A 17,138-nucleotide genomic window follows, 5' to 3' on the forward strand; every position below is an offset into this window, starting at 1 on the left:
GCGGACACGTTGCTTTTCGAATTTTACATCCTGCAAATTACATTTGTGTCATTCCTCATGAGATCACATCACATATATAAATATCGTGTAAGCGAAGAGCCTTTTATATGTATGAAGCAATACATTGATTTGATCATTCATTATTCTGAATCAATCGAAGTTATCCTGAAGTAGCGGCAAGGATTCGAAAATGATATGCGATAATAGAAGAGAAGGGGTAGAGGTGACGTTTGATTTTCTTTCCTTTCCTTTCCTCACCTCACTTCCCTTTTGGCTCTCCACTCCTCTCTACTACTCTTGGCACACGATAACCTTTCAAATCGATTCTTAATCGCCTCCGTTTGCCTCCGTAGTAAAAGGGAGTCCCATGTGCAAAATGTTGAACGCGGTTTTTGATCAAATATGGTATCGCTAGCTTGTTACGCTTTGTCGATCGAATCTTACTTTTACGTCGTCCTCTAATAGAGTGGGCGTCTTAAGAAATTCAATTCGCTCTAAACAAGGGAAGAATCATTTTTGCGTCGAAGGAGTGTATAGATTTTTAAACGTATTTCAAAAAGAAATTATTTTTCTTTTTCCGTTTTTTTTTCTTTTCTTTTTTTTTCTTTTTCTTTTTCTTTTTTTTTTTTTTTTTCTTTTTTACTTTAACGCAGAAATACAAAGAAACGAATTGACGACGTATTAACGAGACTTGTGGTAAGATGACAAATAGAATATCGGATAAAAGGTTACAATATCTTGATAAAATGTTTTCTGACGAAGAAGCCGATACTGAGATGATACAATCGTTTATAAATTATATGTTATTATGACACATACTTATATCATGTGACATGTGTATATATTGTCATACTGTATGAGTATATACGACGTCATACGACTTTCTTATCGTGCGATCTTTACGTACGCAGCATGTTTTGTACAAACAAAGAATCCAAACGATTTTTTTTTTCTTTCGCTTTTCTTAGCGCGACCATTGATCTTATTGTTTAAAATTCATGAAGTTTTGAAATATAAGCTCGATTTTTATCGAAAGTCAATTATTCATTGTATTCATGTAAATACTTATAATTGTAGATAAAAAATAATCTCTCTTTGTTATTGATCTGATTAAATGATAAATTAGTTTACATTTACTAACTGTTATACAGAAATAATATCTTCTTTTTCATTGATTTCTTATTATACAAATAGTTTTATGATTTTAACCTTTAATTTTTCAAATTACGTTGTCTAAGTTTTGAAAAAAAAAATACTATTACTGTTTTAATTATTACATTATTATTATGATAAAATTTAAACACAATCTTATCAATTATTGCCAACTATTTTTGTTGGACAATTAGAAAAGATCACATTTGATTGGTTGTTAGCATGATATTGTCCCGTGGACATTCTCATTGAATTTCATTTCCTGTGAATGCTTTGTAAATTGCAAATAAGGTTTATACGATTCTTGTAAACTGACCAAAATATTCGATTCTGATTTTTTTTTTTTTTCCGTCGAGACATCCGATCTTACAAATTACATATTCTATGACAAATCGCTGTTAGCGGCGTTCGCATTATCGAAACTGTAAAAACGTCGTAAACACGTTCATTTAATGAACAATATTATTCAACTATTATATTATATTATATTGTGATGACCTAATTATCTTATAATGATCTAGTTGCAGTCTCATGATGCTTGGTATAATCGTATCTGGTCGTTTAGTAAGTATATTTTCCAATTATAATATTCTTATCGTTTTTTTTTTTTGATATCATTAATATCCTTCGATCGAAATATTTACGTCTACTTGAAAAATACGTGAGTTTTAATTTCTGTCAAATTGATTATTGGCTGTTAACATCTTCTCCACATTTAGAAAATATTCAATTATTATTATGAATATTTTTTCGTCTTTTAGGTGCAGACGGATTTTCAACAAATTGGAGAAAATCAGTTTTTAATTACAGTACCTGATGCTGATAACATAAATCATATTGTAGTGTTTCTTACAGGTACTGTTCCATTTCCTGATGGAATGGGCGGTGCAGGTATACAACAATAACTCTAAGAATATTTAATAAAGTTAATTATTTGCGTTACTATTAATTTTTCACTTTTTTTTTTTCCAGTATATTTTAGTTGGCCAGATTCAAATGCACCACCAAACTGGCAATTTTTAGGATTTATTTCAAATGTAAAACCATCTGCCATTTTCAAAATATCAACATTGAAGAAAAATCATGAATTTGAAAATAGTAATTTAGGAATATTTGGTGTTAGCAAGATATCTCATGTAGCACAAATTGGAATTTCTGTTGAACCATTGAATGTAATAGAGCAACAAGCTGCTACTGTTTCTGAAGCAGCAACAAATTCTTTCGTAGAATTTGTACAAAAAATGCTTACAAGTTTCTTAAATTATGTCTCCAGTTTTTCTGTAACTCAAGCACAGATAATTCCAAATTCTACAGAAAATTTTGTACCACTGTCTACCATACAAGGATGGTATGAAACTTTTGAAAGAAGATTACAACAAAATCCAAATTTTTGGAAAGCGTGATGAATATTCAGAGTTTATTAGTTAGATTTTTCATAATTTCTGTAAAACAAGTCATACATTATGTATACTTGTTTATTATTTCATATTTTTACATTATAATGTCGCGATATAAATCAAACTTGTTTTATATTCTTACAAAAAGGAAAGAAAAAAAAATAATTATTTCATAATATGTATGTAGGAAAGAATATTTCAATATTCTAAATAAGAATGAATAGAAAAGTTAAAAATATTAGTTCTTCTAAATCGATATAAAAGAATATTATTTTTTTTCATTTTATTATAATAAGATTATTATAATCAATATAATGCATTTAGTGCGACAGTGCAAAGCTATATAAGGTACATGATTGATGTAGAAATGTGCATTTACATTGTATTACATAATATGTTGGATGCAAATAGACTTGTCAAAAAATGACAAAGTCTAATAAAAATGATTTATTTAATATTAAGACTAACTATATGTTATATTTATATATAACATATAGCTAATGCAGTTTACAGTTGATTAATATCTATGGAACAGTGACTATGTATTTTTCTTGATATGTTTTAAAATTATCAATGTTATGGCATGTGTTAAATAATGGTTATAAGATTATGAAACTATATAAAATAGAATGATGTAAATTTTCGTTTGTAAAATTTAATTTCAATTTTCAATTTTCAATTAAAAAAAAAAAAAAAAAAAAAAAAAATATCTTCAGTTTATTAATGCATAGATACTTATAAATGTATGTAAGTACCGAAAAAAAAAAAAAAGGAAGAGTCAAAGTATGAGATTAAAATTTTATACATACACAGTAACAGTATATATGAAACATTTGTTGTGCTTTGAATAAGATTCAAATATGATCGTTATTTAATAATCGACGAATAATGATTGGTGAAGATATTTAAAGCATTTACAAATTAAAATGTGATTGGATGGTTGGGCGAATACCCATAAATGTATTATCCAATGTAATGTCAACCTTGTATACCTTTGTTCCATATCGCAAGTAATCAGTAATATGTGAGTGCGAACGTAGCTTAAAATGTACATAGATTGAGATCTGTCAGTATATCTTTCACGTCGCTCATACGAGTTTCGTTAGAGAAATTTAATCATAAATCGAATTTATATATCGATCGTAATCGCCGTTTGTCCAAGACGTACGAATAAATAAATAGTTATAACGTTGATGGAGATCGTTTTATACAATGTGGGCCATTTTCATGAACCTCCGTAATGAAAACTAATCGCGTTGGGCTCGCGAGATTTTCCACGGCCGTTTATCCCATACCTGCATGCGCCTGACAATCTACGTGTATAGCGAGGTCACACATTACTTTTCCATAAGGGTAATGATGGATACTGTTGTTTCTTCCCGAGAAATTTTAATAGTCCTTCATGATTTTAAGATAAGTGTCGATGCATTTTGTATGAGACGTCAGGAATTCCAAATATCGCCTCCCCCTCTCCCTCCCAACCCCCTATCCTCTTCCCTCCCCCCTCCCCCCTCAATTGCGGTGAAACTTCGCAGTCCAAAGTAAGATGTCTTTGCGAGAGGATACCTGATTTGCTCACATTTAATGTTTTGACATTTATCAAATCGAAGTTTACATTTTTTTTGCACGTTCAAATTTCTTATGACTTTTTTTTTTTTTTGCGAAACGTATTTTTCGAAATGTAATCATTTGATATCGTTCGTTATTTCATTAGAGGATGCAATGATAAATAAACATTCAATTATTAAGATAAAGTATCAAGGGATACTTTCCTTTATTATATGTTAAAGAATTCGTGAAAACTTTCTCACGCTTATGTATTTATTCTCAGTAAAAAGACTCACGCGTTTCCGGAATTTCTCATCGAAGTAAATAATGTTGAAATATTATTTGAAAGTGGATGCTTGTTTGATAATATAAAATTGTTTATATCGTTAAGTTATATATTTACGTTCATTAGTAATCTAATGTTTTTATTTTTCTTTTTCTTTTTTCCTTTTTCTTTTTTCTTTGTTTGTTTTTGTTTTTGTTTTTGTTTTTTTTTTTTTTTTCTTTTTTTCGAATCAGTCATGTAATATAGTGATAATTAGATATTTTATCGTGCATGTGAAAGAATACAAAAGTTAAAATCATTGAAGCAATTAAATTCAAACATTACAATTATTTTTACCATAAATGACATGCAATCACTTTATTTATTACATTTAATCAGAAATATATTTAATTGATCATTTTATTAAATTGTTATAATGTTTATTACAGGAAGCAGAATTTAAACTAATTATATATTTAGATACTTGTGAATCACCATTCATAATAGGTAAATTTTATATTAATTACAAATATATTATGCTGATTGTATCATTAAAAATATAGAGATATTATGTTAAATTAAAAGTTAATAGCAATTTCACAAAAGTATTTTCTATTATTATAGATTGGAAAGTAGATTGGAAATGGAGAGTTCCGAAGAGCCGACCAGTTTGCAATCGATTTGTCATCTGCATGCATCGGAATTATTTCCAAAACATCCACATTTCGAATGTGAAGATCAGACATTGACAATCCCATTTACACTATTAAGTGGAGAATCAGTAGTAGCATTGGGACGTATATCAGATGGTGTTTTGGCTCTTTCTAATTATAGACTTTACTTACAACAGAATAAAGCCTGTTACAATATACCCTTGGGCCTTATTGAACAATTAGAAGTAAAAGAAATTTTCTTTTTGCATATTGGATGCAAAGATGCTCGATCATTGAGGTATAGTTGATAGATTGTTTTATTTAAGCAACTTTCAATATGCTATGGCCTGATCTATAAATCAATGAAATATTACTGTTACAACTCAATTTAGTATTGCTTGTCACAGACTTATGTAACCATTTTAAGCAGGAGAATATTGTCATAACGTTTTAGCTGTGCATTTTCCACTAACGAGCATTGTTTGGAATGGTTCAAACGATTACATAAAGTAACATACCCACGTAAAAGTATTGAGGACATATTTGCTTTTGCGTATTACGCATGGTCTATAGAAGAGGGTAAAGACTATCCTAGACTTGGAAAAGATAACAGTTCTTATATTTCTACTTTTAATTCAGAGGTAAATTCAATTTATAATGTCATATGATCTATATTTAAATATTTTGATTGTTATTCTATAACACTTTTGTATGATTATGAAGGTGGAACGATTGAAATTTAATCTTCATGGTACATGGCGCATAAGTCAGATAAATAAGGATTATAGAATGTGTCCATCTTATCCGCCACAACTCTTGGTTCCTGCTTGCATTTCCGATGAAACTCTGGAGACTGTTGCTAAATTCAGAAGTTCCAGACGAATTCCTGCAGTTGTTTGGAGGTAAAATGATAAAAACAAACTTTAATAAACACTTAATCTACTATATTTTACAATTAAATTTGTTATTTTAAGGCACGTAAACAATGGAGCGGTAATAGCTCGTAGCAGTCAACCAGAAGTTGGTTGGTTGGGTTGGAGAAGTTCTGAAGATGAGGATCTTTTAAAAGCTTTGTCTGATGCATGTTCCTATGATAAAGGAGAATCCACAATGGTTGATTCACCTATTAACTATTCTGATGTTGGAGATGATGCGATTACTCCAAGTGTTACAAAAGTAAATATAAATTTTATTTAAATGAAGATAATAAAAATGATATAAAGTTTATAAAACTTATAAATTTTCTTTTAATCATTTTATAGAAAGTTCTAATCGTGGATGCTAGATCTTATACAACTGCTGTAGCAAATAGAGCACGTGGTGGTGGTTGTGAATGTCCTGAATATTATCCAAGTTGTGATATTCAGTTTATGAATCTGGCAAATATACATTCTATAAGAAAAAGTTTTCATGCTGTCAGACAATTGTGTGCATCTGATGCTGATCAACCAAAGTGAGTTAATTAAATAATAAATAAATATGAATTATTTTCGAATGATTTAATGCTCTATATGCATTGTTATAGTTGGTTGAGTTTGTTGGAAGGTACAAGATGGTTACAGCATATGTCAGGTTTATTGCGCGCTGCAGTTACAGTTGCATCAGCTATTGAACGAGATGGACGACCAGTATTAGTGCATTGTAGTGATGGTTGGGATAGGACACCACAGATTGTTGCCTTAGCACAGATATTATTAGATCCCTATTACCGTACTATGGAGGTAAGACCACAATACTTTCCATATTTATTATTGAATACACGGACAATTTTTAAATTCAGGGATTTCAAATATTATGTGAGAGAGAATGGTTAGACTTTGGACATAAATTTGCTGATCGCTGTGGACAAACAGTCGGTTGCGAAGATCCAAACGAACGTTGCCCAGTATTTTTACAATGGCTTGATTGTGTACATCAGTTAATTCGACAATTTCAGTGTAGTTTTCAAATGTCTCCTGCATATCTTGTAAGTCGTATATAATTCTTTGTAATAAATTGTATCGGTAAAAAGTATACATAAAAAACAGATTAATATTTTTAATTTATGTTACAGGTAAAATTAGCACAGCATACATATTCACAACTCTTTGGTACATTTTTATGTAACACAAGACAGGAAAGATTACAATTAAGAATACAAGAACGTACTTTTTCAGTATGGCGATTTCTTAACTCTTCTTTGTTTGTTAATCATTTGTATTCACCTTTAAAAAATCAAGTAAGATAATTCTTTTGTTTATATTTTAAATTTATATGTTCACCAAGTATTTTAACATTTTCGAGCATATTAAATTCATTGATTAAATATATTTAATATATATATATAATTATATAAATTATTCTTAGGTATTATGGCCGAGTTGTAATGTACGAGATCTTGTTCTGTGGTCAGAAGTATATTTAGGTTCTATGGAATCCTCACTTGGTATTAGGGATGATAAGCAAAGAGTTACGATGATAGATATAGAAGGAGGTGAAAGTGAAGAACCACAAGGACAAATGACTAAAACACGTTCTTACGGAGATCTTATACACGCCCCCGATCATGTAACCTACCTTCACCGCAGACTTAGTGATCCAAGTATTTCCGTTGAAAAGTAAGTGATAATTTAAATAGATACTTGTATAGATATATTTTGTATATAATAATTTAATTATGTTAATAATATTTCCTTTTATAGAAAATTTGATTCCTTAAATTTGGAAGTTGAGGCTGAAAAAATAGTAAATAACGTAGATGATAACAAATTTGAAACTGTAGAAGCAGATCCATCAGAGACTGACATTAAGACCAAACAGTATATTACAGTGCAAGCATCGAGCGAGTCACCTGCTAATCCATCAGTGGATAGTTCTACAGATACATTAATACCGAACAATGATTCGCTTGTTAGTGTTGTAAATAGGGAGAAAGAAATGTACGTTTTAAAAAAATCTATAACTTTATGGGGGTATAAAATATCGTATAAAATATTCGTAATATTAATGTCAATTTATTACGTATATCAATTGCAGATTGCAAACAAATCTAGGACAAGATAGCATTTCACCATGGATTGAAACTGGCACAACGGGACGAGGTACTTGTTCCTGTAATCGTAATCACACCGAAGGTAGCGATGTCAGTGATACCAGTGCTCCATTGATATCAAGAACACCAAGTAGCATATGTCCAGCTTCTCCAACCCACCAGGATGCTATATTAGATAATCCTGATAGGCTGGATGATGTCGATGGTCTTCCTGTTATTCATTGTGATGTTCAGTTACGAGTACAACAGATTATCGTCGAGCACAAGGTATACAAGCGATCAAAAAGACAAAAGATTAATAATTTTTAATATAAGATCACTCATCATTGACTTTTAAGCCAGGCATGAGCTACCTTTAAAAAATATTTTTAATTATATTCTGTTATGCTTATTTCATAAATCCATTAACAAAATTGTTTTAGAAATTTTATCAGCGAGAGTGAATTAATACTTGGAGTGTCACGTCACTCATTTACTGTTGATGCATGTGTTTCTGCAGGGACTTCGCCATCCATAAATGTTTCTTAACAGTTTTTTATCCAAGCAAGAACGATTTCATTAAGTATTAATTATATGTTGACTGAAAACAATAAAATATTTATTTTTTCTTAATTCGTTGAAATTTGAAAAAGAAGGAAAATTCATATTCATCTTCAATTACCTAAGAAAAACCAGACGCGAGTTGTAAATTGTTCTTATGAATCTTTTGGATACTCAAAATATTAATCAGGGAATGTAGGTCGCCCATGACTGACTTAAATAATAAAATGTCACAAATTTTTATAAACATCAGATTTTAGTTGACTTATTCTCAAAACACCTTTCTTGAATATTGTACTGAAAGTTGCTGTATACCTGTTTCTTTAGCTAAAGGAAGAAGCATTACGAAAGGAATTACATACAACAAGGCTAGCATTAATTAAACAAGTGTGCAACCACAATGCAGATACCGATCGTATTGATGATATTGTAAGTCTAGTATTAATATTAACTGTTTAAAATTGCTCCAGGCTTATTTAATTTCTATGGTATTTCTTTATACAGAAAGTATGTTACTGAAATTTTAATTGTATGGATCGCCTGTTGATTGAATATTACATATTGTATAGACATTTAATTGAAGATTCTGAAGAAAGAAGCTTCCATTTTGTCAATCCGATTATTGATATATAGGTCAAAACATTTTATTGAATATCATTGCGTTCCTGCTATTTACATCACACTTGTTTTCTTGCGATCCATTTTTCGGAAATTTACAAACAGGTCAATAATTATGAGGCATTGCATATTTAATTTATATTTCTTTTTCATATATCGAAGGAGTGCAGAGAGGTGTAAAGATATTTTTTTAAAAATGATGAGCAACAAATTGTCGAGTTACAGGGTTCACTGCCTGATTCAGTGGGCAGTGCTGGAGAACACGGAGAATCTTTACCATCGGATATGTCATGGGAAGCCGTCGAAGACTTGGTACCAGCTCCAACTCTTTGGGTTCCAGATCATGCAGTAAATCGTTGCATGGGTTGCAACACAGAATTTTGGCTTGGTAGACGTAAACATCATTGCAGGTATGCAATAATATAAGAAAATGTTCGAAACAAGAAAGTGTGGATGAAAGGGGAAAAAAAAAAGAAATGAAATTAATCGATAAGAATGGCATAATTAAAAGGAATGGATAAAAATTAATGCCATTCTTGTAGATGTTGCGGTAAGATATTCTGTGCGGATTGTTCAGAAAATTCTACGCCATTACCCAGTGAACAACTTTATAATCCTGTAAGAGTTTGCAAAGATTGCTTCTCTCGACTTCATCATCACACAAGTCCTTGCCAGTGCAGTGCTCGACATCAGAATAAAGTAGATCATGAAACGGATCTATCATCTAATTCAGAAACGTTGGTGACTTATCAAAGGGCAAAACCTATTTCGATGACGAAGGATACTTGCTGCGACAATTTATTGCAGGCTGCTCATCAGAAATCACAACCGTCCATTACAGCAGGTACGGTGAATTGAGCGTTTGGTTTGATATTCGCGACTGGAAAATGCAGTTTGGGTCTCACTTTCAATAATGCCGAGCATTATCTGTTTCCGATGCGTAATCATTGCTATCGGATTTATACATAATTTGTATCGTATACATAAATGAGGTACGCGTTGCTAAGATACGCGTTAGGTTCTTTAAATGATCTAATATTTATTGCTAGAGTAATAATTTGTACGAAAAGTGTATAGCAGCAAGAAAAAAAAAGAGTCAGTATACGAAGCTGTATATACCTTATGAGTAACTCGATCTAAAATTCTTGGTTTCTTTTGAAAGAGGTTCTTCGAGTTTCCCGTTTTTAGGTATTTCGATACGATAGTAGAGCAAGAGAAGGTGAGGCATGTTTTGGATAGGCTGTGACTGATGTCTAATTTTAGGCGCTAGGCGGGACTTACTGCTAATTAATAGTCTCTCTATTGTATAATTAATTAGCAGCGGGATAACGTTACGACGAAACTGTATTTGTATATTGTCGCCGTGTATGAGAATTGGAATATTAAATGTCATCGTGGTATCCCACCGCATTTGTATAGTGCCAACACTTTTTTTTTAGATGTATCCTTCTTCCTTTTCATCTCATAAGATGATGCGAAGAGAATTTGCGGACATAAAGTATCGGTCAATCTATATAATATACATTTATACAGAGTGCATATATTTATTGGGCAATAGAACTACTGTAATTAGCAATTTTCGAACACAACATTTTTACATGAAAGTAAACGGTACGGACATTACATGGGGACATTCCAAACATATATTTCATCCACCATTACATTTATTGTTATTATAACAGGTGGGTAAAACGGCAGATAAATAGTTCTACGAAACAACGGACGAGGCGATTAAATCTACGAACTACTGTAACATGGATAAATATTATATATGTGTATATCAGTGCATAAATTAAAAGTGGACAGAATATTGTATTTATATAAACTATTTGTATAACTGCCGCATGCCTATATTTATATAATTACCGTATGCCTATTTCAATTGACTATGTCCATATAAATGGATACCGAAATGAGCATTATTTGACTCTATTGGAACGTACAAAGTTAATTCAATTTATTAATTAAACGAAGACGTCAATGGTGTATGTAATACTTACTTACTTATAACGTCTGTAAAAAAAAAAATCACAAGAACATTTATGTATTATTATGTTTGATCGTTGTGAAATTATGAAGAGACGAGGCATTTTTCAAAATTTGCGTAGCATTTTTCAAAATGTTATCTACATCGTCTTTCGTAGTATCTTCTTTTTGAAATTGTATGAGAATTACGAGATATGTCGTCACCGCGCCGGCAATCTGAAACATTGGCACCAGTAATATATTATGAATAACGAGCGATATCGATGAAATCTATCAACTTATACAGAATTTTCAATAAGAGTTGAATGAAAATAAACCTAACGACATTCATTTTCGCTCACCGAAGTAACGAGAGATCTATCTAAAGAGAAAAGTCCACAAGCACTAAAGTCCAAAGGTCGATGTAGTATTTGAAGCGAAAAAACCTCCAAGTGTTTTCTACATTCCACATCTGGATTAGAAGAAAGCAGTTGACTAACGAGAACGGCTGTCTTTTTTGCCTGTAAACGAGTTTTTACTTTTTTAAGTTGTAAACATTATGTGTTGTTAAAATTCAGACGATACCGAACGGTTCAATAAAACATTTCACCTGAATGGTAGTGGAATAAGTAGGTTGTATGATTATAAGCATTCTCGTGACATGTAAGATGCACCACAAAGTTTGATCTATGATGGATAACCATTGGCGATTTCCATTGACTTCATCTATTAGAAAATAGGGTGTAATAATCAAATGCAAGAGGCAGGTAAGCGTGATTACTACCATTACGAGACCGAAGGCATTATTTATAGAAGAAACCGTATCGCATAGAGACGAGTGCACTGTCACGAGTTGAGCTATATAATTTGCAAAATTTTTCGTTTCTAAAAAAAGTGCAGAATACGGTAAGTTTTTCTATTCGAATTATTTCAATCTAGTTTATTATATTTATATAAATATTAATTTACCAAATCCAACGGGATACCATTCTAAGGCCTTGGATATACGAATGTACGAAGCTGGTTGTTCTCGAGTTTTAATATCACCGGCTGTGCGTTAGGGTTTATAGAAAAAAATATTATCGTATAAATCATTTTGATATTGATTACGCAACACGATTCGTATTTTAATTATTATTACGAAAAAATGAAAAAAGAAGAAGTATAGTACTCACCCAAGCCAAGATCTTTTCTAAAATGATCGGTCACCTTGCCTGTCTTTAAAATACCTTCGAGACATTTGTTAAGTCTCACAAATCTCTGACACACGTTGTATGTGATAAGACTATATTGGATTTCCAATATAATGATGATCATATACATGAAATAAATAGGCATATAGTTGATCGGACCCTTGTCACTCATTTTTTTATTTGCCTTTGAATAGTGATCCCACCAACACATATCGAGACTCGTTATTATAACAAGATAGGTAAGAGCGCAAGCGAATAGGACAATGGTATATCTACGAGTTTTCTTCGGTTCAACGATACCCAATGTTTCGTCGATCTGATTTTCATATATAACAGAAATGAGAAATAAAATAAGAAGTGAAGAAAATGAAAAATACAAACTTCATGGACAATCTCACGATGAGATTCTTTCCATTCACCTCGGACAACTTATTAAGAACAATCTGTCCGTGTTTCCAGCGAAATGGCGAACCTAATACAGCAATAATAGCCAGTATTATTACTCCAAGAATATCACTACAAGTTGGTATTACAGCTGAATGAGATTTTAGTCTGATACTATTTTCCCAGCCATCTTTCATTTCTCGCCATAGACCCCAAACTTCTAAACCCATGATAACTCCAAGAAGTAATATGCTGAGTAGAAACGAAGAATGGATTGATTTGTCAAGGAAATTATTCAAGGATAAAAAAAAAAGAAATAACATGTCTTACCAGTAAATTACATCGAAAACTTCCAAATGACCTTGGTATCGGCCATGAGCTTGTTTCGTGAAACGAACTGGAAGCAAACCACACACCTTGCTGATATGATAAACAGGAAAAAGAGCTTGAAAGATATCGCTATTCACAATCGTCCTGTTCACTGTCATATTTTCGTTTTTAATATTGCTTACTTTAACATTTCCTCGTTTCCCTCAAAATTTCATTAAATTAGATTTATTAAATATTAATTTAGAAATATTTATATAAGTATACCTACTTACTGTTCTCATGTTTATTCCATTTCGCGTGCATTTTAGTTTCTTCAGTGGTTCCTTCTACACGTTTTACACGTTCCACCGGTAAAATATTTTCTTCGCAAATAGTATTATCATAAAATTCTTTTCTGATCAGAAAATACATGTTTGTTTGTTTACTCCCTCCTCCCCTCTCTCTCTCTTTTTCTTTCTTTTTAAGAAGAATATCGGAATCTTATCGTTAGAATATCGATCAAAGTAATAAATATGTAATTATGTTTGCGTTTTGATTATCTCTATTATTTAAAGATTATAGTTCGTCTTTTTTTTTATTATTATTATTTGTAAATACTAAAATAAAATTCTTCGTGTTAGAACGTATGGACTAGAAAGAATGTCTTTTCATTCTAAAGAATAACGATGAGAAACGAACCCCCACGTACATCGTACTGTGCGTACCTTTATTGTATCGCTTGTTGTGTCCATCCATTCGCGTCAGATCGTCGACGGATAATTATTGTTGTTGAACGAGTGGCTCTTCAGCGTGCGATGGCTATCCTTCAAAAACATTTATATATGATGTTTACATTAGTGGGTGGACGGACGCAGATAGAATGAAATTCTTGTAAAGTAAACAAAGTTTTATTTATTATATATATATATATATATATATATATATATATATATATGTATGTATGTATGTATGTTAATAACACACTGAATATTTTCTTAACTATAGACGTTTCTTTTTCTCACGTTTTATTTGATTCTCTTTTCTTTTTTTGTTTTGTTTTTTGGTTTTTTTAATTTATCTCATCGAAACAAATCGTATGGGTAACGATAATTCGATAAAAAAAATTTCACTTTTTTATTATTGTATTTATACTTTTTTCTTTTTTCTTCTTCTTTTCTTTTTTTTTAATAGTAATATTATATACTTTACATTATCATCGAGTGTACGGAGGAAAAAGTAATTCTACCGATAATCAACGATGAACCTTGCGAAAAAAAAAACACACCTAGGTTGAATAAACAACGTAACTTCGATCGTACCAATCCATATATAATTTTCGATGAAATAGCTTGATATATATCTCATTCTGTAATTGTACGGTTTGCTTGACTTGATATATTATTGCTGTTGAGCGTATCATGCATATAATATATATACGGAATATCTCATTAGTTTTTTTTATTTTTAATGAAGTATTTTTTCTTTTTTTCCCCCCTCCCCACATAATACATGTAGAAATGATTTATTTCGAGCTTTACTTTTTTTCACATTTTTTTTTTTTTTTATGTTTACGTAGAACGTTAAATTTATCGTAGATTTGTTGATTTCCAAGTCGTTTAGTTATTATTCTTATCTGCTTTGCTTGATTATTATCGATCGCATCGATGAATCTTTATTTGTCCTCTGTCTGGATAAGAAATTATGAATCAAAATACATACATATGTATATAATATTTGATCGATCGTTTCGAATTACTAATGAATAATTTAATTCAATGTTTTCCAAACTTTGATGAGTCGAGAGATACTTTCGAAAACTTATTTTTCGTGATTCACTTTTAATAAATTCTTCTAATGAACATGTATATTACTTTTATATTTTAATATTTAACTTGACCCACGCTTTAAGAATTTCTGATAGAATTTATGTAAACAACAAATCCAGTCATAAACCGTGTAATTTTAATATCGTTTGAATAATGTATTATTTAATTAAGAAATTAAGCCATTAATTACAAATTGATATTTTATTTTGATTTTTTTTTTGATCGTTTAAATTAATTATTTGTTGATTTTTTTACCGACAACGTTAAAGATCAGCGCCATCTCTCGAATAAATTTTTTTTCGAATCACTACTATCACCACTTCCGTTTAGTTGATCCTTGATAATATACGCGAAGCATGTATCAACTATAGATCATTGTTTTGATATTTATTATTCCTGATACTTCGCAGTAATACTCCTTCGTGTATATTTATTTATTTTCGGTATTAAACACTTGCTTTTAATAATATTGCGTGAATTGTATAGATCCAGAATATTTATTTGAATAGATGGTTTATTAATTTCTATGAAAAAAATATTAGTGTCTTGTAGATTGTTATTCATTTTTTATATACAACGTATGAAAATATCAATTTTTCTTTGCCAGTTTTTATAAATTGTTACTTCGTAACAGTGTTGCGAAGTGTTCTTTTGTGTCAAATTCACTATTATCAAGAATAAGCGACTTGAATGGAAAACATAACCTCAATATTAGTAATTGTTTTTTAAAATATTAACACGTGATTATCGTGAGAACTTTTGGTATATTATTATGGATAGAAACGAAGAAGAGTGGTCTGTTGAATGTTCGGATGAAGAAAAGTATGAAGTTGATTCAAAAGTAAGATATTTACATATTTTCCAATGATATGCTTGATATATATCGAGTGTTATAAATTTTTAAAAACATACCAATGATTTGAATGTGATTATCTGTTTTCTTTTTATATAGAGCGAATGGACATTAAAGTCGGAAGATATACTTTCTTTAATTGATGGACTAGAAGCTAATAATCGTGTACTAGAACTTGAATGGAAATGTCCTGGTAGAAGAGGTCCTTCTCCAATTCCTTCTTGTAATCGTCAGCAAGAACACGGCTCGCAAGAATATAAGTAAATTAAATACAATTTTATGTAAAATCTTTTCTGTTAATGAACTATTAACTGTTTTAGCTTTTAACTGTATTTAGCTTTTAACTGTTGTAAAATTTATGAATTCTTTTTTAGACCAGAAGAAAAGTCAGATTTTGACTTTATGGATGAAATGTCATCTCCCAGATTACCAGTTCGTAGAGTAGGAGAAAGTACTCCTAAAGGTAGTGCTAAGAAAAAAACTGCTAGTTTTAATGGTGTTTTGTCGACTATGTTGCGCCATCGTAGATTGGAACAACAAGAAATTAATTCAACTTCAAAGAAAAGTGAACCTAATTCACCAGGTTTAAAAACTCAACCAACTTAACATTATCTTTTATACAAATAGAATACTGAAACTGATATAAGCACCAAGATATGGGACAAATGAGAGGAAATGTTTATTTTTTTCACATATAAGATTTTGAATAGAAGGACTGTATATTGTATATGAGTACAATATGGATATGAAAGCTGATCAAAAATAGTTCTTAAAGTAAATTTTATATTTGCTAATTTAAAACCATTTTTTACCTGATGAAAGGTACTTTTTATCATCCTCTGTGAGGATATAATTTAATTATATTTGATAGATCAGGATGGAAATAGCTATGTGAGGAAGCTCTTACACATTTCCTATATCAAGTTTATTTTTTTATTTTTTTTGAGTTAAGCATGTCTAATTTCTACATTTTTCTTTTTTACTCGAAACAGAGTTATTGATTGAAATAAGCATAATATATGAATTAATTTTAAAATACTTCAAAAATGTGTGTGTGTGTGTGTGTGTGAGAGAGAGAGAGAGAGAGAGGGAGAGAGAGAGAGAGAGAGAGAGAGAGAGAGAGAGAGAGAGAGAGAGAAGAGAATAGGATAAGATAATAATGCACAATGCATAATTTTAATCAAAATTGTGGTATTTTTATGTATATTGATACATTAAATGTTATTTGATATATATATATATATATATATATATATATATATATATATTTGTATATATATATGTATATATTGAATATATATATATATATATATATATATATATATATATATATGTATATATATATGTATATATTGAATATATATATATATATATATATGTATATATTGAATATATATATATATA

The 17,138-nt window shown here is 30.4% G+C and overlaps 4 protein-coding genes across 13 annotated transcripts; 3 read left to right on the forward strand and 1 right to left on the reverse strand.

The window, feature by feature from the left end:
- The first annotated feature begins 1,508 nt into the window (after positions 1-1,508).
- Positions 1,509-3,256, forward strand: LOC124423430 (protein OPI10 homolog). Its single transcript, XM_046961137.1, has 3 exons — positions 1,509-1,716; positions 1,914-2,043; positions 2,125-3,256. The coding sequence occupies exons 1-3, from the start codon at positions 1,684-1,686 to the stop codon at positions 2,553-2,555; spliced, it is 594 nt and encodes a 197-aa protein (XP_046817093.1). The 5' UTR covers positions 1,509-1,683; the 3' UTR covers positions 2,556-3,256.
- Positions 3,257-3,592: 336 nt separating this feature from the next.
- LOC124423428 (myotubularin-related protein 3) lies at positions 3,593-11,045 on the forward strand. Of its 6 annotated transcripts, none has more exons than XM_046961124.1 (17): positions 3,593-3,902; positions 4,812-4,869; positions 4,987-5,313; positions 5,470-5,656; positions 5,739-5,917; positions 5,990-6,191; positions 6,278-6,468; positions 6,541-6,736; positions 6,796-6,981; positions 7,069-7,233; positions 7,362-7,612; positions 7,697-7,933; positions 8,031-8,313; positions 8,914-9,015; positions 9,430-9,614; positions 9,747-10,048; positions 10,644-11,045. In XM_046961124.1, the coding sequence occupies exons 3-17, from the start codon at positions 5,006-5,008 to the stop codon at positions 10,670-10,672; spliced, it is 3,003 nt and encodes a 1,000-aa protein (XP_046817080.1). In that variant the 5' UTR covers positions 3,593-3,902; positions 4,812-4,869; positions 4,987-5,005; the 3' UTR covers positions 10,673-11,045. The 6 variants fall into 6 exon arrangements, with proteins under 6 accessions (XP_046817080.1, XP_046817084.1, XP_046817083.1 ...); XM_046961128.1 differs by having other exon boundaries at positions 3,594-3,902; positions 10,887-11,045; XM_046961125.1 differs by lacking the exon at positions 3,593-3,902 and adding an exon at positions 4,096-4,417.
- On the reverse strand, positions 10,997-14,515 carry LOC124423429 (gustatory receptor for sugar taste 43a-like). 5 transcript variants are annotated; one of them, XM_046961132.1, is made up of 9 exons: positions 14,341-14,515; positions 13,349-13,874; positions 13,077-13,278; positions 12,782-12,998; positions 12,345-12,678; positions 12,139-12,219; positions 11,780-12,054; positions 11,532-11,690; positions 10,997-11,406 (listed from the first exon to the last, which is right to left on the reverse strand). In XM_046961132.1, the coding sequence occupies exons 2-9, from the start codon at positions 13,485-13,487 to the stop codon at positions 11,245-11,247; spliced, it is 1,569 nt and encodes a 522-aa protein (XP_046817088.1). In that variant the 5' UTR covers positions 13,488-13,874; positions 14,341-14,515; the 3' UTR covers positions 10,997-11,244. The 5 variants fall into 5 exon arrangements, with proteins under 5 accessions (XP_046817088.1, XP_046817089.1, XP_046817087.1 ...); XM_046961133.1 differs by having other exon boundaries at positions 13,349-13,879; XM_046961131.1 differs by lacking the exon at positions 14,341-14,515 and having other exon boundaries at positions 13,349-13,672; positions 13,781-13,969.
- Positions 14,516-15,197: 682 nt separating this feature from the next.
- Positions 15,198-16,939, forward strand: LOC124423358 (PAXIP1-associated glutamate-rich protein 1). The gene is made up of 3 exons (XM_046960980.1): positions 15,198-15,722; positions 15,834-15,994; positions 16,109-16,939. The coding sequence occupies exons 1-3, from the start codon at positions 15,654-15,656 to the stop codon at positions 16,338-16,340; spliced, it is 462 nt and encodes a 153-aa protein (XP_046816936.1). The 5' UTR covers positions 15,198-15,653; the 3' UTR covers positions 16,341-16,939.
- The last annotated feature ends 199 nt before the right edge of the window (positions 16,940-17,138 follow it).

Source organism: Vespa crabro, chromosome 4 (genome assembly GCF_910589235.1).
Source record: "Vespa crabro chromosome 4, iyVesCrab1.2, whole genome shotgun sequence".
NCBI lineage: Eukaryota > Metazoa > Arthropoda > Insecta > Hymenoptera > Vespidae > Vespa > Vespa crabro.